The sequence below is a fragment of the Leopardus geoffroyi genome, chromosome C1 (genome assembly GCF_018350155.1).
Source record: "Leopardus geoffroyi isolate Oge1 chromosome C1, O.geoffroyi_Oge1_pat1.0, whole genome shotgun sequence".
NCBI classification, from domain to species: domain Eukaryota; kingdom Metazoa; phylum Chordata; class Mammalia; order Carnivora; family Felidae; genus Leopardus; species Leopardus geoffroyi.
This window is the reverse complement of record NC_059328.1, coordinates 57,760,945-57,784,107: the sequence shown is the minus strand read 5'-3', so window position 1 is coordinate 57,784,107 and position 23,163 is coordinate 57,760,945. Positions and strand designations below refer to the sequence as shown.

The following is a 23,163-nucleotide window of genomic DNA, read 5'->3' as shown; positions in this document are numbered from 1 at the left end:
GTTTTGGTCTGCGTTAGCTACTCTCTTATCATCCAATCTTTTCTCCGGTAGAGAACAAGGACATTTTCTTCGCATAGCATAATGTCATAATGGCAATGTGTATGTATGTGTGTGTGCACAAAGTTTGATATTAGTTAAAATTTTTAGCTACACTGTGCTTATACTTGTATGTCATATAAATCCAGTAATGTCTATAATAATCAAAGATTCAAAATTCTGGAAACAACAGCATGGTTTTCATAATAGTAGTGTGTGTGTGTGTGTGTGTGTGTGTGTGTGTGTGTGTATGTGTGCGTGTGTATGTGTGTAAAAGTATTTCCTAGACTTAGAACATACAATTCAAAGTTTTAAAACAATGTTACCTTAATATACAACATATAAATTATAGTTCTAGAATGGAGTGTCATGTTTCTCCTTTCTTTTCCAAACCTAACTATTGATCTCAATGCACCAATATTGATCTAAATGCATAATTCATAAAATGATGATTTCCATGGAGTTCAATTGGTTATAAGCATATCACGTGAAATGACAAATGGAGTGGTATTAAAAGGTAAAAAGAATATTGGGGAAAGTTATATCAGTTTGAACAATTTGTCAATTTTCCAGATAGAAGGCTATAGTTAACATCATTAGTAAAGTCTTTGAAATTATGAAATACTCATTTACAGTATATATACTTTAGGTTTTGTCAAAAATTACCTTAGGTAGTTCTTCAATTTGATTGGCATCTAGATAAAGCTCCTCTAATGTCCGCTCAAAGTTAAAGACCTCCTTTGGCACCTGCTGAAGGCTGCAGTGGGAGTAGTCTAAAACTGAGATGATTTCTTCTTCACCTCGGAAACATCGGCACGGCACCAGTCGGCCGATGATTTTCCGTTTGGTGGTCATCTCCAGGCACTGCACTAGAGAAAAAGAGAAAAACAATCTGCTTAGTTGTCTTCCTTTGAAGAGAATTCCTGTAATATTTAAAGCCTTAGAAATTTACTTTTAATATAAATTTCATAATTATGTGATGCTTTAAAATTTATATAGAAAGTGCGCATTATATTATTAACACTTGAACAGCCCTGTATGGTATGTAAGCTATAGGTTTTACTCCCATTTAACGACAGATGGAATTCACAGAAGTTAAGAGATTTCCCATCATCACACAGCTTTGGAATGGCAGAATCTAGTCAGAACACAATCCTGACTCTGTGCAATGCAATCACCATACTTACATTCTCATTTGACACACGAATCTGTATTTTTTAATTTTATGCATATTACACTACAGAACACAAACATCTGTAATTTGTTGAAAAAAACTATATTTTTTCCATTTCCACCAAAATATTCAAGTTTCATTCCTAAGGTTTATGATAACCTCTTTTTTACCCACAAATTCATTCCATTAGTGAACAAACATTTATTAAATAACCACTATGTTCCAGGCATTGATGTAGTTAGTGGGATAGAGTGATAAACTGAACAAAGTCCCTGTTTTCATGAAGCTTTTATTGTACTGGAACTACAGATTAGAGTTAGATTGGTTATTTGCTTCAGAATGAGAACCTAGCTTTATGAATCCTATGATTTCACTGGGAGAAAACAGGTTACAATCATGGCAGGAATTCCTGTAACATCTTTGTCTAGATTAAACTGGCCAAATGCCATAAAATCTTGCACAGGCCTGTGCCATTTATAACATGCCATTATAACACTTTATCAAATTTATTAACTTTCATGTCATTCTTCTAGAATGTAAGTCTCTTGAGAGTAGAACAGTGTTTTATTTGTTTTGTATTTGTCTTGATGCTTGACATATGGTAGATGAATTTATTCGATAATAAATGTAGAATAAACAAATGAATTCATGAATGAATAAATGAATATATTTAGGACCCCCCTCCCTCCCGCCCAACCACCATCAGCTATCGATAATTTGCTTGCAGCACGTCTCATTCTGACTAAAAGGTCACTATCTCTGTGAATGTCTCTCCAGGAAGAATGATTACAGTCTTCCTCTGAGTTCTCAGAGCACTAATCATATTTCTTCCCAATTACATGTTCTATTTCCCCACTAGGTGAGTTCTCTGAGGAGAAGTTCTTGTCTTACTCATCTTTGAATTCACGGACACAGTACAGTTTGCCAGCTGCAGAGTAATACTAAATGAACATTAACTTGAAACATGCAAAGTTTGGTTCATTTATTTGACTTACCAGCATAAGTTTATTGCTAGAAAGTAGTGATAGTTTATAAAAACAATATAGAATTTTGCTTTTTATTTAAGTTTATTTATTTATTTTGAGAGACAGAGAGAGAGGCAGAGAGAGAGAGGGAGAGAGAGAATCCCAAGCAGGCACTGCCCTGTGGGCACAGAGTCCAATGTGGGGCTCAAATTCATGAACTGTGAGATCATGACCTGAGCTGAAGTTGGACACTTAGCCAACAGTCACCCAGGTGCCCCAGAATTTTGCTTTTTAAATTGCTCAGGTTAAATCCTATTTGGAGGAAAATGAGTAGAAAATGTTTAGGAGATGTTGGACATTCAGCCCAAGTTTTAACTTATGAAATTAATAAAATGAAATTTAGGGGACAGGTTTATGAGTTAGAATTTACAGATGGTTATCTGCCTTTGGTATTGTGTAGAAGGCCAACTACAAACATTAAAAAAAAATGACCTTTCTTTTTTTTTTCCAATATATGAAATTTATTGCCAAATTGGTTTCCATACAATACCCAGTGCTCATCCCAAAAGGTGCCCTCCTCAATACCCATCACCCACCCTCCCTTCCCTCCCACCCCCCATCAACCCTCAGTTTGTTCTCAGTTTTTAAGAGTCTCTTATGCTTTGGCTCTCTCCCACTCTAACCTGTTTTTTTTTTTCCTTCCCCTCCCCCATGGGTTTCTGTTAAGTTTCTCAGGATCCACATAAGAGTGAAAACATATGGTATCTGTCTTTCTCTGTATGGCTTATTTCACTTAGCATAACACTCTCCAGTTCCATCCACGTTCCTACAAAGGGCCATATTTCATTCTTTCTCATTGCCATGTAGTACTCCATTGTGTATATAAACCACAATTTCTTTATCCATTCATCAGTTGATGGACATTTAGGCTCTTTCCATAATTTGGCTATTGTTGAGAGTGCTGCTATAAACATCGGGGTACAAGTGCCCCTATGCATCAGTACTCCTGTATCCCTTGGGTAAATTCCTAGCAGTGCTACTGCTGGGTCATAGGGTAGGTCTATTTTTAATTTTTTGAGGAACCTCCACACTGTTTTCCAGAGTGGCTGCACCAATTTGCATTCCCACCAACAGTGCAAGAGGGTTCCCGTTTCTCCACATCCTCTCCAGCATCTAGAGTCTCCTGATTTGTTCATTTTGGCCACTCTGACTGGCGTGAGGTGATAACTGAGTGTGGTTTTGATTTCTATTTCCCTGATGAGGAGCGACGTTGAGCATCTTTTCATGTGCCTGTTGGCCATCTGGATGTCTTCTTTAGAGAAGTGTCTATTCATGCTTTCTGCCCATTTCTTCACTGGGTTATTTGTTTTTCGGGTGTAGAGTTTGGTGAGCTCTTTATAGATTTTGGATACTAGTCCTTTGTCTGATATGTCATTTGCAAATATCTTTTCCCATTCCGTTGGTTGCCTTTTAGTAAAAAATGACCTTTCTTCTTCATTACTTTCTATCTCTTGAACTCCTAAATTTTACATTTCTAGGAACCTGAATCAGAAAGTTTTGGGGCGCCTGGGTGGCGCAGTCGGTTAAGCGTCCGACTTCGGCCAGGTCACGATCTCGCGGTCCGTGAGTTCGAGCCCCGCGTCGGGCTCTGGGCTGATGGCTCAGAGCCTGGAGCCTGTTTCCGATTCTGTGTCTCCCTCTCTCTCTGCCCCTCCCCCGTTCATGCTCTGTCTCTCTCTGTCCCAAAAATAAATAAACGTTGGAAAAAAAAAAAAAAAAAAAAGAAAGTTTTGTAACTGTTATTTTACTTGACACTTGAAATCCCTGATTGTCAGTTGGTGCCTTCCATGTCTCTACCTGGGCTTTAGCACATATTAGGCAGCCAGTAAATGCATCTAGTAAATATCTGACACATATTAGGCACCTAGTAAATGTTTGTTGAAGTTATTACAGTTATAAAGGTAAGTGATGATGGCTTTGACTATGAGAATGAAAGCAAGGATAGAGAGAAGTGACGGATTAGGAAGACATTTTGGAAACAGAATCCAATGTGTTGGTGATACATTAAATGAGAGATGGAAGGGGAGACTGTGGAGGGAGGGATGGAGAGGTCTTGAAAGATTCACAGATTTTTAATTTGAGTCACTAGTACTCACACCAACCACCCAGCTGTTCTGTCATAGAGCTAACTCAGGGTATATACATGCCCTTGTCTGCCTCTCTGACCCACAGATGAATGTGGAATCAATTGTCCCTGCCTGTGTTGTCCAGTGACTTCACTCACTCTGTTGTGTTGAACCATGTGACTATGTCTTGATACTTGTCTGCTGTTGCCACTGCAAATTTTTTATTATAAACCAAGAGGAAAAAGAATATTCAGGCCTGCACCTAAACCATTTGGTCAGAGGATCCACTGTCCACCAAGACTTTAGGAACTCAGTTCACTAAGACTTCTTTCCCTTTCACTTCCCCAAAATGGAGTCTCTGTTGGTCATCCTCTGTATCCCTTCTCTCATCCCCACAATATACTGAAGTTTTCCCCTGGCCCAATTTCTCTCTTCTCTATTCCCTGTGCACATGGAGAATGTGCCTTATATCATGATCAAAAACTTCATTGAGCCTTGCCCTCTTCACTGAATGCTCTCTCAGTCTCAACTAAAACTTGGTTCACTTGAAGCCTTTAAAAGTAGGGCATGCTGACATTCTCATGCCTTAAATACTTCAGGGCTGGAAAGTGGAATTGCTTTCCCCCTTGCTCTCTAAAAATGATTACTTTTCTCACATCCTATAAAACCCCTGTTCCTTTGATAGTCTTATTACCTAGCAGTAACATCCTTCCTCTGTTCCTCATGCAATTCATTTACTATCTCTTGAACACTCCTCTTCACCCTTTGATGACTTTGGTATCTCATTACCTGGACTATTTCTTAATCATAACTGCTTCCATTCCTGATTTATACTCCCTATATCTAATAACTTTCAATTTTTTAGCTTTTCTTCATTCTAAATTTCTAAATAACTTGATTATAGTTTCCCTCCTTTATTTTTCAATACTGTTTTTTTTTTTAATGTTTATTTATTTTGAGAGAGAGTGAGAGAGTGAGAGAGCCTGAGCAGTGACTAGGGGAAGGGCAGAGAGAGAATCCAAGCAGACTCCATGTTCTCAGTGCTGAGGCCTGATGTGGGCTCAATCCCACAAACCATGAGATCATGATCTGAGCCGAAATCAAGAGCCAGACGCTTAACTGACTGAGCCACTCAGCCACCCCTTGCAGGTTTCGAACATGTAATGTGCTGGTTTAACTTTCTTCTAATAAATTCCAACACACTTTTATTCTAACCAAGCAAAAATACAGAAATTTTGTTTCAAATCAATAGGATTTATTTTATTATGACTATACACTATTGTAATTCAATCACATTTTAATTTTTTTTAATTTCCTTATTTTTTCCTTTGCTTGATTTTTCTGTGTACCTTTTATTAATTCGATTTTCTGACTATCTCCACTTAGTATAGTCAAATAAGTGTAATCTGTCATTTTTTCCTCTGAAATAATCCTCTTGTTTATTTTTGTTTGTTTGTATTTTCTTGTTCCTATCTTGAATGTCTGTTTTTTTTCTAGATCTGATATATATATTTTCCTGAAATGTCTCTTCACTATCATTCTGTGAATTTTCCATTTCTTTTTTTTTTTTTTTTAATTTTTCAACGTTTATTTATTTTTTTGGGACAGAGAGAGACAGAGCATGAACGGGGGAGGGGCAGAGAGAGAGGGAGACACAGAATCGGAAACAGGCTCCAGGCTCTGAGCCATCAGCCCAGAGCCCGACGCGGGGCTCGAACTCACGGACCGCGAGATCGTGACCTGGCTGAAGTCGGACGCTTAACCGACTGCGCCACCCAGGCGCCCCTCCATTTCTTTCTCATGTTATGTCTTCTATTTTCTGAATCCTGTGTCTTTTTTTTCTTTCTGGATTTATTGGAATATAACTTCCAAAGTAGAACATAACGTCTAGTAACTTCCTGAGAAAGGATCTCAGGTAGATACATTTTTGAGAGCTTTGCATGTCTGAAAATGGTTTAACTTCACCAAAAACAATTGAAAGTTTGACAGGATATATATTTACAGGTCAGAAGTAATTTTCCTTCATAAATTTGAAGACATCTTTTTTATTTTACAGCTTTTAAAGTTGTTGCCCCAAAATCCAGTTCCATTACTATTCAAAAATCCTGTTTTATACCCACCTTTCTCTTCCATGAGAACATTTTAGGATTTTTATCTTATCCTTAGTGTTTTGAAATTTCATGATAATGTGCTTTGATGTGTTTTTTAATCCACTGTACTGGGTACTTGACAGACCCTTTCACTTTGGAAGCACTTATCTTTTAATTCTGTTAAATTTTCTATTTTTATTTGTTAATTTTATCATCTTCTTTGTTTTTATTTTCTCTTTTTCTTCAATCTTGATCAGCTGGATATAAGACCTATCTCCTAGATTTATCCTGTAATTCAATTATTTATTTTTTTCTTTTGTAATTTCTTTGTCTTTGTCTTATTATTCTATTTTCTGAGAGATTTTTCTGAACTTTATCTTCTAAATGATCTTTTATCTGATGGCATAGTTTTACTGTCAAAAGTTATTTGTTGCTTCCTGAATGCTATTTTTACATAGTATCCTGTTTGTATTTCAGGGTGCAATATTTTTTTCATTTCTTTCAGAAGATATTAACTATAGACTTTTTGTCTTTGTCCCCTGCTTCTTATGTTATTTCTGAGTTCTATTTTTCTGTTTGTTTCTTTTGATCATTGTCTTTTGTAATAGGGGTTTTCTATAAATATCTGGTGATTCGTGACTGTCCTTTAGTATCGAAGAGTGAAGCTCTAAGAAGTTAATTGGAAGTTTGGTATGCAGGATAGGTTTCACTGCAGGATGATCTGGCAGTAAGCCAAAGAATATTCTGGTCTTCTGTCTGGGACATAGTGATGTAGCTTTAAATAGAGAGTAGTTCAGTCAATTTTCCTATTTTCAGTACTAAGTATCTTCAGTTCCTTGCCTGGTATTTGCTATCTCCCAGACTCTAAGGAGGTCTATGCAGTAAATCAGTTTTCATATCCCTTTGTGCGTACTTTATATTGTAGCTAACAGTGTATTTTGTATGTAGATGATATTAACTACATCTTCTTTCACTTTTATCTCAAAATTTGTTGAAATTTAGTATTTCCTGATACCTTCTCTTCTATTTTCTCTGCCCTTGTGAGTATATGTATTTTAAATTTTCTTTTAGTTTAATGGAATAATTTGGGTTGTAAGACTAGATAAATAAGGATGGTGAGGGATTAACTTCCATGTTTAAAATAAAGTTTTATTTTAATCCTTGTCATACTTTTTTTTTCTTTTTTATCTAACCTATTAGGAGCACTGGGCAGGGAACTACATCCTTCTTTTGGGAATGCTCTCTTCCTTTGGCTCTCCTGACATCATTCTCTTCTGACATTTATCCTTCCACTTCGGTTCTTCCATTTAAGTCTTTTGAGAAGGTGCCATCCTCTCTAATAAACCCTGAGATTTATATTAGATATGCCCCCACGTCCTCAGGCTTGGTACCCTTCTAACTGTAAAGAGAGTTCTTCCTTTACAATCTCATTCACCTTTCTCAACTCTGACCTCATTTAACTTTGACAATAGGTGGCTGTGAAATTTCTTTTTATATCTACTCAGACTTATTTCCCTCATCATTTCCACTTTATATTTTAGGGGCATCTCAAACATAACATGTTCAAAATTGACATGATGCTCTTGAAAGGTATAGAGCCCATCATCACAGTCAAGAGCTTGGACGCTGGAGCCAAAACTCCCTGGCTGTGTGACGAGGCACATTATTTTATCCCTATGTTTAGTCCCTCATCAAATAACAGAGTGCATACAAAGCACTTAGAATTGTGTCTTCATATTTTAAGCATTCACTAAGTGCTAGCAATTACTGTTCTGCCTAAATCTCTTCCCCCTCCCGTGTTCTCCGTCTCTGTGAGCAGCAATACGATTCACCCAGTGTTGCAAGATAGAAACCTTGGCATTGTTCTTGACTCCTCTAGTACCTACACTCCACATCTAACAATCACCAAGTAGTAATGATTAAATAGCCTACATATTTCTTCAATGAAGCCTATTTTTCTTCACTTCTGGTGCCCAGCAACCTAGCTCAGACTATTATCTCTTACATGTATACTTGTCTCTGTCTTTCTTTTGTTCTCCCTCCACAGTACAGCAGGAGTGACCTTTATAAAACAAATATTATATCACCTTCTTGCTGCAAATACTTCACTGAGTCCTCTCTGCCCTCTAGGCAAAGTCAAAAATTTTTACTGGCCTGTTGAGAATAATAGAGTCCTATAGGTCTAACTCCTACCTTCCACACTCACACCTAGCCCCCTTGCAGCCTGGCCAGGTTCCACTTTTCTGATTGTTTTCTGAGCTCTTTGCATTCACTATTTCTTTCACATTACTAAGACTAATTTTTTTTTTTTTTTTTTTTTTTTTTTTAGCTAGGGCCTTCAGAAATAGGGCTGTCTCTATATAGCACAATTTCCCTTGCCTTTAAAAAAATAATATTAAGGGAAAATGGCCTCTATTCATCAAGGCAGGCTATGACTTCTAAGAATATGTTCCAACTATATGCTGCAATTCCCTTTTCTCACACTTTAATAATTTAATCAATATTGATAGTGTTCACTAAATTAAAAGTTCTGTGAAGAGAGGTACCATGTTTAGTCTGTTCAACAAAGCATATTTCCAGTAACTTGTCTAGTATCTGGTTCAGAGTACTTTAAAAATATTACTATTATGGGGCGCCTGGGTGGCTCAGTAAGTTAAGCATCCAACTTCAGCTCAGGTCACAATCTAACAGTTTGTGGGTTCAAGCCCTACATTGGGCTCTGTGCTGACAGCTCAGAGGCTGAAGCCTGTTTCAGATTCTGTGTGTGTGTGTGTCTCTCTCTCTTTCTCTGCCCCTCCCCAGTTCATGCTCTGTCTCTCTCTCTCAAAAATAAATAAACCTTAAAAAAATTTTTTTAAATATTAACTATTAAATGAAAATTGGGGGCTAAACATGATTATATGACTTTTATTTGTACAGGTTTTTGAAATTTTCAAACCAGTTTACAATTTATCACCTTGGTTTTTTTCACAAGAAATAAGTATTCATATGTTATTTTCCTTATTTTATTTGTAATGTTTATTTATTTTCAAAAGAGAGAGACACACACACACAGTGCGAGTGAGGAAGGGGCAGAGAGAGAGGGAGACAGAATCCAAAGCAGGCCCCAGGCTCTGAGCTGTCAGGACAGAGCCCGATTCAGGGCTTGAACCCACAAACTGTGAGATCATGACCTTAGCTGAAGTCGGACGCTTAACCAACTGAGCCACCCAGGCACCCCATATTTTCCATACTTTAATCATAATCTGAAGTTAGTGAGTCTGTGATGTATATATCACACACAAAATAAGTAGTATACCTGAAATTAGATCTCATATCTCCTTACTCTAAAGCCATTGATTTTTTTTTCCTTTTGCAGACTATGTATTACATTAGCAGTCATGTATATAGATTAACATATAAGAATTTACTAAGACATTAATTTACCAGTAATTCTATCTCTCTCTCTTTCACACACACACACACACACACACACTTGACAGTGATTTACACATAGAATATTTCATAGGTACAATATCATTGTTACATAGGTACAAATAACATTGTTCTCCTAACTAGCAATCAGTATTAAAGACTTTTTTGAATGTCAAAGGAAGGGGAATGTAGTAAGTTAGAATGGAGAAAGTGTTTCAAGAATTGAGAAGAGCACAAAACACAAGAAAGCGCATACATGTTACATACATGATATACAGAAGTACATATTTGCTTTTCTCTGAAACACAACCAGTGCCCAGTATACCACAGAAGCTCCACATCCAATATTTGTACTTTAACTCAGAAGCAGTCTGACTTCCTTTGCACAGATCCTTAGCACATATCCAAAAAAAGTAATTCTTAGATTTTTTGTTTTTTCAAAGGGATTTAAAACTCAATCATATATATATATATATATATATATATATATATATGAATTGCTAAAGAAGATTTTTCTTCTTCCATACCACTGTGCAATCAATAGTCTCCCTTTCAAGCACTCTCCCAAAGTCAAATGCATTTATACAGCAGGGCTTGCTAACCTGAACTAATACAGGTGAAGTAACAAAAAGACTTATCTTGCTACTTTCTTCAAATCCTTCTCTATTGATTAAATGAAAGATAATTTCAACCACTTGAGAATTATACCTGTGGTAGTTGACTCAAACAATAAGAATATGTGTATCAAAACACCTGGACTTATACCATTGCATTCCCTAGGCTTTTAGGTCTGTGTTTGTCCCGTTATCCTTATCTAATATTCCATACCTGGAAAGATAAAAGGACAAAGGAAAGTTCAAACTTTCTAAGATTTGTGATAAATACTCTGGCTGTCCTCATTAGCTGGCACAGTCTTACATTTTTCAAATGACAAATGTTTCTAATTTATTCACTGAGAAACCCTTTGCTTTACTAAGTATGCCACAGGGATATGGAAACCTGCCAAACTCTCTCCATGCCCTACTTCAAGAAACATCTTTAAAGCCATTACCTAACCTTAAGTATGTCTCTGAAACCTCCTTATCCAGACAAGATACACGGTGATTCTGGGACTCCAAGTGGAACATCTGAGGCTTCTTTCTTTGTTTTTTGACTGTTGAAATAATTATATTTAAAAAAATACTCAGATTTCATGGGTTTGTTTTCATTTTATCATTATAATATCTGCAAGCCTGCAACTGTTATACATGGTTTGATTTGCTATCAACATAAGGAAACCAGTTTATCTTCATGAAGATCAATGAACTGTTATTAGGACAAACCCCCTTGTGGTTTTTAATGCTGATGCTATCATGCCAGCAATCAAAACAAGAAATCAAGAAGGAAAGCATGGTGCTTGGTACTGAGAAGGAGCATATTAAAAATATTTCTAAGTTCTGCTTTTAGACAAGTTACTTATTTTAAGAACGGTAATGCTCTGTCTCTCTCTGCACATTCTTCCCAGGAATTTTCATCTACTGACTTCAAAGAGACTTCAAAGAGTTTCTATGAATGATTTCTAATATAAACCATTATCCCCGATTTAGTTTCTAACTGCTTAATGAGCTACCACTCACTCTTTAATTAAAACTCAACTTGTGTAACGCAGAATTTGGAAATATTTACTAAGCTCCTACTCTGTACCAGACACTGTGCTCTCTTTCTTGATTTTTTGTTTTGATTGTGTTTTCATTCTCTCAAGTCTGTACCTTGGCATTATCTTTTATTGCTCCTTTTTTTTCTTCTGTATTAAACATTTTACATCTTCCCCTTCCTTTCTTTACCATGCACTCAATCTAGTTCAGACGCTTGCCATCTCCTAGTAGCATTGCTAAAAGTACTACTGAATAAAAGTATACTATTTTCAGATATCTTTCCTCTACAATCATTTATTCAACAGATATTTATTAAATGTCTACTATGCGCTAGATACGGGTTTATATGCTAGGAAAAAAAACAGTGAGTAAAATAACTCTGGTCACTGCTCTAATGAATTCACTGGACTGTGAGGGAGATGAATATTAAATAAAGAGATTTTCAAATAAATCTATAATTGCACATGATGATAATTACTATAAAAGAAAATATTAATGCTTTATCATTTTATATATGGACATGTACATTAAATATCTTGATTAGTTTTATAAAATGATCTCCATTCCCCTGTTCTAGAAGCTTCACTGAGTCTACATTTTCAACAGTAATATGTCCCAGCCCATGTTCCTGGGTTATATTCTCCTCCAAGAAATAAGCAGTGTACATTAGCATATAAAGGGCTCAGAGAGGTCTTGTGATAAAGAAATATGCTTATCTTTATTCAAAGCAGTGTTGCCTAAGGCACTTAAAAAAAACTTAAAAGCTAAAAACTTTAAGTTCATCACTCTAATTAGGAATTAGCATTCTGGGTGTGTCGGTATGGCTCAGTCAGTTAAGTGTTTGACTCTTGATTTCAGCTCAGGTTGATCTCATGGTTCATGATTTCAGGCCGTGTGCTCTTGCCCCTCCCTGCCCTTGTGCACAACTGCTTGCTCTCTCTCTCTCTCTCTCTCTCTCTCAAAAATAAATTGGGACACTTGGGTGGCTCAGTCGGTTAAGCGTCTAAGTCTTGGTTTTGGCTCAGGTCATGATCTCATGGTTTCAGAGTTTGAGCCCAGCCTCGGGCTTCACACTGACAGCATGGAGCCTGCCTGGGATTCTCTCTCTCCCTCTCTCTCTGACCCTCCTCTGCTCTCTCTGTCTCTCAAAATAAATAAACTTAAAAAAAATAAACCAAGGGGCGCCTGGGTGGCGCAGTCGGTTAAGCGTCCGACTTCAGCCAGGTCACGATCTCACGGTCCGTGAGTTCGAGCCCCGCGTCAGGCTCTGGGCTGATGGCTCAGAGCCTGGAGCCTGTTTCCGATTCTGTGTCTCCCTCTCTCTCTGCCCCTCCCCCGTTCATGCTCTGTCTCTCTCTGTCCCCCAAAAAATAAATAAACGTTGAAAAAAAAAATAAAAATAAACCATTAAATGAATAAATAAATAAATACATAAATAAATATTTTTGAAAAGAATTAGTGTTCTAAATCACACATTTTAGGAAAGGCTAGTCTACAAATTTCTTTAGCTTGGCATTCAAGCTATCTTCAACCTAATTTTTCATCCATTTTACTTGTAGGAACATATTTTTCCAGTTCTATGCTCTAGCTTGCACCACTCCTAATACCTAATGTCTCTTATTCATTTTCTTCTTCTATACTCATCCAACCAATCTATGATAAAATGCTTAAATATTTATAAATCATATTGAGTGATTTCTTTTGTTGGCTATTATAATTGGTTTGCAGGTCTTAAAACATCACAGTACCAGATGTTACAAAACTCTGTGGAATGGAACTTCTTGGAATAATAAATGGAATATTTTTTTTCACTCTACTTATTTTCTCACCTACTGGTCACAGTATGTGCTGTTAGAAAAAATCCACTTGAGTCTGGATCACTTATGGAAGCTTAAATTCTTCTTTACAAAGTCTTGTCTAAGTATTCTAGACTATAAATAGTGCTGCTTTCCTTGTCTTCCTTCTCCTCATCATTTATATTGTCATCATAACACTAACTACCCTAAAGAACATCAACCTAAGGATTATAGAATCAATCTGGAAAAAAAATCTCTTGAGAGAAGATCTGTAATAAGTAATGACATATACTTACTCAAAATTTCTCCTTATTGTACCACATAGATTAATAACAATATTTTAATACTTCTTTTTCTGTCCATACATCCTGTCTTAAAATTTTTATCTGCTGATTTACTTAAAGGTGAAAATATAGCTATAGAAGACAGTAGAGAACAAACTTCAAGATTAGATTAAAAATAGCTCAAGTTCAGGAAAAAGTTCTACTTCTTTTTTAAAAAAAAACTGTTACAGTTATATTTTTTGAAGAATATTGCTCTCAGGCAAGTTGTGAACCTCAGCCAGCCAAGAGTAGCACGAAGAAACCAATTACAAACCACTAGGACACTTTCAAGGATCTAACTTTAATAAGGTAAAACCTAAAATAATGTCTCTGAAATAGTTTCTGAAGGCTTGTTTAGACAGAGATACAGAATAAGGTAGTAGCCTGGAAGTAGTCAGATATAAGCTATTTAATTACTAGAAACATAAGTTTGCTTGGAAGTTTAGCCTAATCACTTATCTCATCCTTGAATAAGCTACTCAGATGACGGTTTTATACTCTGATATCTCCTGACATATTTTTATACTGTGGTATAAGACAATGGTTTATGTTCTTAATGATGGCTGAGTTACTAGGAAAAGATCAGTTATTCAGCAGGATTTATTGAAGAGCTAGAGATATGTATAGTATATTTAGATGTAGTTTAATCAAATACTTTATTTTCTTTTAGATTTATTTATTTATTTACAGTGAGCATGAGCAGGGAAGGGGCAAAGAGAGAGGGAGAGAGAATTCTAAGCAGGCTCTGCACTGTCAGCATGGAGCCCAGTGCAAGGCTTGAACCCATGAAAGAAATTTGGAGATCATGACTAGCCAAATTCAAGAGTTGGATACTGAACAGACTAAGCCACCCAGGTGTCCTGGTCAAATATTTTATTTAATGAAAATCTAGTTATATGATGACCAATATTTATTTTTGTAAAAAGTCCTTTTACGTGAAACATTTCATACTTTCTTGAGTAGGAGCTTTAGTAAAAGCTATTAAGAAAGTATTTTCCATGTAGTTCTCTCATCTCAGGGATTCCTTGCCTTTTGTGATGTTGACACAATGTCAATATAGTGCCTTTCACAAGACATGATAAAAGACCTATGCTTTCAATCTGACATAAGCAGATTGAACAAAGGATTTTTAAATGGTATTTCTTGCTGCTTTATATTCATTCTTCAATCATAACTATAGATAACTTCTAAAACTGTCTATGTTTATTAATATTTTAATTAATGCTGATGATGGTGGTACTTGTGCCTTCAGGTTAGAGCAAATGTTGCCATTTTGAAACAACTAAATAAACAGAGCTTGTAGTGATGATCTTTTAATCAATTAAGTTGCTTTGGGTATAAATCTAGGCAGTTACTTTATAATTGGAAAGATTTTAAGAGATTATGAAACATATAAGCCTACTTGATGTCACCTTCAGGCTGAAAAAAGAGTTAAAATAAAAGAAAAATTAATTTAAGAAGCTTTCTGCTAGGAAGTTAAAGGCATGTCATAATACACTTAGAGATTTAATAATTGTTAAATGAAATGTTCATGAAAGTTACCATGGCAGAATCAGAGGCTCATATTTTAAAAATGTTTATTTACTTATTTTGAGAGAGAGAGGGGGGGGGAGAGAGAGAGAGAGAATGAATGAATGGGGGAGGGGCAGAGAGAGGGAGACAGAGAGTCCCAAGCAGGACCTGTGGTATCAACGCAGAGACTGATGCGGGGCTCAAAATCACAAACTATGAGATCATGACCTAAGCTGAAATTGAGTCAGATGCTTAACCGATTGAGCCACCCAGGCTCAACTTTAAAAGGACTCATTTTAAAAGGAACTACTTTGTAATAATTCTTAGATGGTTTTCATTGTTAGTGTCTGATATGAGTAAAAGTACAATTTCACATAACAAATTAAAGCATCTTCAGTATTTAAATGCTTATCTTTATTCATTTTGTAAGTAACAAAAGCTACATATAGAATATTTGTTGTTTGCTTAAATTCTTACTGAATTAAAGTGCTTAGGAAATGGTAAAAGGCAATAGAATTTGAAAGAATTAAGAGAATGAAACCAGGAAAAACCGTTTAGCAAAGAGGATTGGAAAAAGCTTTAAAAAGGTAGGAGAGCTCTTGGGATGAAAAGAGCACACCTAAACAATGGGGTCCTTTTGGTGGACAGAATGTACTTCATAAAGATCACAGTGCTACCAGAGTAAACATTTCTAAAATTAAAATCTAAACACATGTAAAATTCTTCACAGCTCCCTGCTACCTTCACTATCAATCCTATTTTTCGAAGCACAGAATTTAAGCCTCTGCCAAGGCTACAGTCTCCCTAGCAAACCACACTTTTGCCTTGTATTCCATGCTTTTGTGCCTTTGTATTTCCTGTTCTCCTGAACTATCTTGCTTGATCATCTCTTTTGGAATACTCTTCCTTACTGTTTTTAACTAGACTCAGGGATTATCCTTGTAGAAAAATTTCCTCTACTATCCCTGTTATAGTTGAATTATATCCTCCTAAAATTCATGTGTTGAAGTTCTAACTTACCGTATCTCAGAATTTGAAAATAGGGTTGTTGCAGGTGTAACTAGTTCATATGGGGTCATAACAGAGTAGGATGGGACCCCACTCTAATATAAATGACATTCTTATAAAAAGAAGACATGTTGGGGGCGCTTGGGTGGCTCAGTCAGTTAAGTGGCTCAGGTCATGATCTCATAGTTCATGAGTTTGGGCCCTGTCAGGCTCTGCACTGACAGCTCAGAGCCTGGAGACTGCTTCGGATTCTGCCTCTCCCTCTCTCTGTCCCTACCCAACTCATGCTCTCTCTCTCTCTCTCTCTCTCTCTCTCTCAAAAATAAACATTAAAAAAAGAAAAGAAGACATGTAAAGAGAGATGCGCACAGAGAGATGTGAAAAGACATGGAGAAGACATCCATCTATAAGCCAAGGAGACAGTTCTGGAACAGATCCATCCATCACAGTCTTCCAAAGGAATCAATACTAACAATGCTTTGATTTAGGATTTCTAGACTTCAGAATTATGAGACAAAGAATTTCTGGTGTCTGAGCTATCTAGTTGGTGGTCTTTGTTATAGCAGCCCTAACAAACTAACTCAACCCTCTTTATCAGCTTCCATTCAAAAGTTAGGTGGCCCCTAACCAGCATCTATAAAACTCAGGGCCCAATATGGCAAAGACTTATTTACAATTGTTTTCTTGTCAGTCTCCTGAAGTAGTGTGAGTTCCTTCTTTTTATTTTTTTTAAGTTTATTTATTTATCTTAAGGGAGAGAGAGTGCACTCACCTATGAGCCAGGGAGGTACAGACAGAGAGAGAGGGAGAGAGAGAGACAGAGGGAAAATCTCAAGCAGGCTCTGCACTGGTGGCATGGAGCTCAATGCGGGGCTTGATCTGAGCTGAAATCAAGAGTCAGACGTTTAACCAACTGAGCCACCCAGGCACTCCATGGTAGTGTGAGTTCTTAATTAGACCATAAGCTCTGTCCTTTGTTTTTGATGTTGTTCTCCTAATCCAAGATAGCCATGCAATGTGAAATTCTCTTTTGTACAGATTAATGAAGACAGGCAAAGATGGAACTTTTGTTTTGCCTTAAATTCACCAACTGTTTGAAGTAAATTTAAAACTTCAGTTTCAGTTACAGACAAAATTGCCCAACAAAAGTATAAAATTAGGCACTCCGCTATGTGTGACATAGCAGAAAGAACAAAATGGATAGGTTACCTCCTTATTCTCAGAAATAAACATCCTGGAAAAGAAATGACTGTCAGTGTTTTTCATGAATACACATAGTGACTATAATAAACTACTCTAACATAAAAATTTAACCCAAAGACTTAAATAAAGATTTCAGAAGTGTCTTGAAAAATGGATATGGTAGTTATCATGCAAAAATGATGGGCATATCTTGTTTAGAAGGAACAGTTCTAATAGAAAAGAGATAGCACTATATGTCAATATGTACATCCTAAACTGATAATGGAAGTAAATTAAAGAACACTTGAAAGAGAATAAAAATAGAAATTATGTTACCTTGAAAGTGTGGAGAATAAGCTTGGGAATTGCACTGCACTGATGGGCTAACAAGGCATAAAGAATTAGAAAGCCACAGGATGAACACACCCAAGTTTGGGTAAATAAGATTAGGTACACAGGGCAAAGTCCCCAGTATAGGACAAAGGCATAGAATAGAAAAGCCTCAGGATGAAAGCATCAAAAATGACATAGACAAGATTAGGTATTCAGGGAGGAAATGTTCCCCAATTTAGTATAATAGCACAAAGCTGCTTTCACAGGAAGGAAGGACCAAAATAGGTAAACAGGTAAACAGGGCTATAGACCACAGCAGGGAGAAGTTGCCCAGAGGGGAGTTAACTAGCAAAGGAAAGTTGCCTTGTTGACCCTGAAGCAGCATGCTCTGTCTTTCATGTCTCCTAGGCTAGTTTAAGTAAACAGAGGTGGTGCCTTACATCTGCTGTAAACAACCTTCCATCCAGCACCAGACTTTTGTTTTGTATTGACCCAAATCCCTAACACCACATATCTTTGAAACCCCCTTTCCTCCATGCCCATGAGTTAATGTTCATGGTTTCATTTTCTCTTTGTGCATGTCCATCACGCTTGTAAGCCTTCTAATCGTAATAAGAATGGAGCAAGCACCCATACTCAGGGCTCTTGTCTCTTCCTGGACATTAGCCTCTCTCACATTTCAACCCTGCATCCACTCTCTTGCTGGACAAGAAAGAACTCTAGATCTGGAGTCTACGACATGAAAGTATGCTATTAACCACCAGATCATGTGAAATACATCTGAAGGATACTTTTCTAATGAATATTATTGTACTGACAGAGAAAAAAATAAGAATAATGAGAGAAGAGTTGTTTAGACATGGTGGGCACATAGTTCAGTTCAATCAAAATATCGCTACTTAAAATCTCATTTGTTATTTTCTCCAGAATATAAAAGTGATACATATTTATTATTAAGAACTTAGAAAATATAGAAAAGTGTAATAAAAGAAAATTCACCACATTCTTATCCAGATATAAAGCACTATAAACATAGTGGAGTATTTTCTATCATTCACTTAATGTTGTACTCTAGGTACATGCATACAGACACATACACACAGGCACAAACATGCAACACACATGCATATCATTAAAATTAAATATATTGTTCTGTGTTGTACTTTTCTACTTAGCATTATACTATAAACATTTTCTCATATCGTTAAACATTCCTAGAAACATACTTTTTGAAGATGACGAAATCTTCTGTTGTGAATATGTCTACCAATTTATGTGACCAATCTTTCTTCTATGCTTTAAATTTATATGTTTGCCATTTTCTCCAATTATAACTAATACCTTGATAAACAATTTCAAATACAAGTTCTTGTGCATTTACTAGGTGAGAAGGATTTAAACGCTTTTGTCCTTCTTGGTAAATATTACAAAACTGCCCAATTGCTAATGCCCAGAATATTATATATGAATATCTATTCCCTTGAATAATATATGTTATCAGTTTATTTTCAGTCATTGTAAGTTTGATAGAGGAAAGTATAATTTGAAGTGTTTTCAATCCTTTGTTTGCTCCTTCTTTGTGCTTATAAAATCAGTTTGCTGAATGGACTTAACTCAGTGGCTTCAAATAGGAAACATTTTATTTTCATCAGTTAGTCTCAGTCTCGGTGTGTGAATAATCCAGATATTTTTGTAGGTTTACTATTGGTCATAGTTTTTGAGCAGGTGTGTCCAAGAGAACAACATAAATGACCATACAAAGGATGTATCCTTATAGGTGAAGAGGTAATAGAATTTAATCCTTCGTTTGATTGTGTTTCATGTAAGTGTTATATACAATAATGTGAATAAATGGGGAAAAATTATAAGATTTTGTTCTCCACTGTCATAGATCCTTTCAAATGGAAATGCCTCTTGATAGCACTTATGTTGATTGACCTTGAAATTTTGCATCAAACTTTAAATCAAGAATACTTATTTTTCTTACTTATACAGGATGCCACAGAGCAAATAATTTTTATAGTAATATAAATTCTGTTTTTCCTTTGTTTCATGAACCCAGTTAGAGGGCAACCTACCTCTGCCAATTATAGTGAGATAAACATATAAATGCTGTCAGAACAAGTTTTCTTTCTATTTCACATTTTCTAGATATATGTAGAACAAAACAAGGTACAGAGATAAGCATCAATGGACAAAAAATGCACCTAATTTCTCAGTAAGTAGCAACAACAGTCTTCCTAGACAGGCTAAGAACCAAGGGCCAACTGTAATCTAAAGCAAAAAAGTAACATAATGTCATTATTCTCCTAGAACATCTTCTTAGTTTTTAATAATATTAGAAAGGAACTCATTAAATGAATTTATATGCATCATGTTTGTGTGTTTGTATGTGTATGCTGAGGTTAAGAGCATGTAGAGCTCAGAGCAGGGAAAAAGCTGGACACTGAGATAAATGAATATACCTGGTTATTAAAGTAATCTTTTTATCTTCTTAGAATAAACATTTCATTTATATTTTTAAAAATATTTTCCCCATAGTAAAGGGGATATATTTAGAATAATTATTTTTTTTTTTCTGCTTGTCTCACAGTTATCATGAGTATTGTGGTATGTTTTGTAAAGATTATAATAGATATAATTGGGCAGAGTATAGAAATTAAAGAGCAGGTAATCATATATTTTAGACATTTTCCACTTTTAAATAGAAATAGAGTAAATATATACAGCCATACTACCTCAATAATTATTTTTTTCTTCTTAAAAGTTTACATTTCAGCTCATCCTAAAACACCAGAATATGCATTATTTATAAGTGCATATGGAACATTCTCCAGAATAGATCACATATTAGGCTACAAAACAAGTCTCAATAAATTTTTAAAAAATAAAATCATTCTATATATCTTTTGTGACTTTTGTGACTACAACATTATGAAACCAGAAATCAACCACAAGAAAAAATCTGGAAAGAGCACAAATACATGGAGGTTAAATAACATGCTACTAAACATTGAATGCATCAAACAAGAAATCAAAGAGGAAATTAAAAAAAGTACAACAAAGAGACAAGTGAAAAGAAAAACATAGTGGTACAAATCTTTGGGATGCAGTAAAAGTTCTAAGAGGGAAGTTTATAGCAATACAGGACTACTTCAAGAAGGAAGAAAAAATATTGAATAAACAACTAATCTTACATCTAAAGGAGCTAGAAGAGTTAAGAATAAACAAAACAAAAAACTAGCAGAAGGAAGGAAATAATGAAGATTAGAGCAAAAATAAATGAAACAAAAAGTTAAAAAGCGATAAAAAAGAACAATGAAACCAGGAGCTGGTTTTTTGAAAAGATCAAAGAAATTGATAAACCTTTAGTTAGAATCATCCAAAAAAAAAAAAAAGAGAGAGAGAGAGAGAGAGAAAGTGAGAGAGGACTTAATAAAATTAGAAATGAAAGAGGAGAAATAACAGCTGACACCACAGATACACAAAGCATTATAAAAGACTATTATGACAAATTATATGCCAAAATATTGGACAACCTAGAAGAAATGAATAAATTCCCAGAAACATATAATATTCCAAAGCTGAATCAGGAAGAAAAAGAAAATCTGAACAGACTGATTACCAGCAATGAAATTGAATCAATAACCAAAAACTCCCAACAAACAAAAGTTCAGGATGAGATGGCTTCACAGGTGAATTCTACCAAACATTAAAGGAAAATGTAATACCTGTTCTTCACAAACTATTCAAAAAAATAGAAGAGGAAGGAAATCTTCCAAATTCATTCTATGAGGCCAGCATTAACCTGACAGGAAAACCAGATAAAGGACTGCAAACAAAAGAGAACTACAGGCTAATATCTCTGATGAACATAAATGCAAAAATCCTCAACAAAATATCAGCAAACCAGGAGTGCCTGCGTGGCTCAGTCGGTTAAGCATTTGACTCTTGATTTCAGCTCAGGTCATGATTTCACGGTTCATGAAATTGAGCGTGAGTCAAGACTCATGCTAACAGCATAGAGCCTGCTTGGGATTATGTCTCTCCCTCTCTCTCTGCCCCTTCTGCACTTGTGCTCTCTCTCTCTCAAAAATAAATAAATTAATTAAAAAAAAATCAACAAACCAAATCCAACAATATATTTAAAAAATTATTCACCACAATCAAGTGGAGTTTGTTCCTGGGATGCAAGGGTGGTACAGTATTCACAAATAAATAAAAATGATACATCACATCAGCAAGAGAAAGGATAAAATCCTTAGGATCATTTCAATAAATGCAAAAAAAAAAAAAAACATTTAATAAAGTACAACACCCATTCATGATAAAAGCATGCAACAAAGTAGGTTTAGAGGGAACATACCTCAACATAATAAAGGCCATATATGAAAAACCTACAGCTAACATCGTACTCCATGGTGAAATACTTAGAGTTTTTACCCTAACCTCAGGAAAAAGAGTTGAATATGGAGTTTCACCACGTTTATTCAACATAGTACTGGAAGTTCTCATCCCAGCAATCAGACCGAAAAGGAATAAAAGACAACCTAATTGGCAAGGTTAGAAGGAAAACTTTTCACCATTTGCAGATGACATGATACTCTATGTAGAAAACCTTAAGGAGACCACCAAAAAACTACTAGAATTGATAGATAAATAAATTCAGTAAGGCTGCAGAATACAAAGTGAAGGTACAGAAATCTGTGGCATTTTTATACACTAATAACAAAGCAACAGAAAGAAATTAAGAAATCAATCCCCTTTACAACTGTACCAAAGAGAATAAAATACCTAACAATAAACTTAACCAAAGAGATGAAAGACCTATACTCTGAAAACTATAAAACATTGATGAAAGAAACTGAAGTCAACACAAACAAATAGAAAGATATTCCATGCTCATGGATTGGAAGAACAAATACTGTGAAAATGTCCATAATATCCAAAGCAATCTAAAGATTTAAATCAATCCCTATTAAAATACCAACAGTAATTTTCATATAAGTAGAATAAATAATCTTAAAATTTGGATGGAACCACAAAAGAACCCAAATAACCAAAACAATCTTGAAAAAGAAAAACAAAGCTGGAGGTATGACACTTGAGATTTCAAGTTCTACTACAAAGTTCTAGTAATGGAAACAGTATAGTGTTGGCACAAAAATAGACAAATCAATAGAACAAGATAGAAAGCTCAGAAACAAATCCATGATTACGGTCAATTAATCTTCGGCAGAAGAGGCATTAATATGCAATAGGAAAAAGAAAGTCTCTTCAATGAATGATGCTGGGAAAACGGGACAGCTTCATGCAAAAGAATGAAATTGGGTCACTTTCTTACAACATACACAAAAACAAATTCATAATGGATAAAAGACTTAAATGTGAGACACAGAACCATAATAATCCTAGAGAGGAACACAGACAGCAACCTCTTTTGACCTCAGTCATAACAGCTTCTTACTAGACACATCTTCAGAGACAAGGTAAGTAAAAGCAAAAATGAACTATTGGGACTTCATCAAAATGAAAAGCTTCTGCACAGTGAAGAAAACAATCAATAAAGC

General features: G+C 35.5%; 1 protein-coding gene across 13 annotated transcripts in view; it reads right to left on the bottom strand.

The window, feature by feature from the left end:
- LRRC7 (leucine rich repeat containing 7) overlaps positions 1–23,163 on the bottom strand; it is a 552,029-nt gene that overhangs the window by 355,185 nt on the left and 173,681 nt on the right. For 12 of the 13 annotated variants that reach the window (XR_006712370.1, XR_006712369.1, XR_006712368.1 and 9 more), the window contains exon 3: positions 703–905. Coding sequence is in view for 10 of the 13 variants with exons in the window: in XM_045477806.1 (XP_045333762.1) it covers positions 703–905 (203 nt within the window). In the remaining 3 variants the exon portion in view is untranslated. Of the gene's footprint in view, positions 1–702; positions 906–5,051; positions 5,057–23,163 lie in introns of those variants that run through there. The other variant, XM_045477809.1, reaches the window with a different exon arrangement.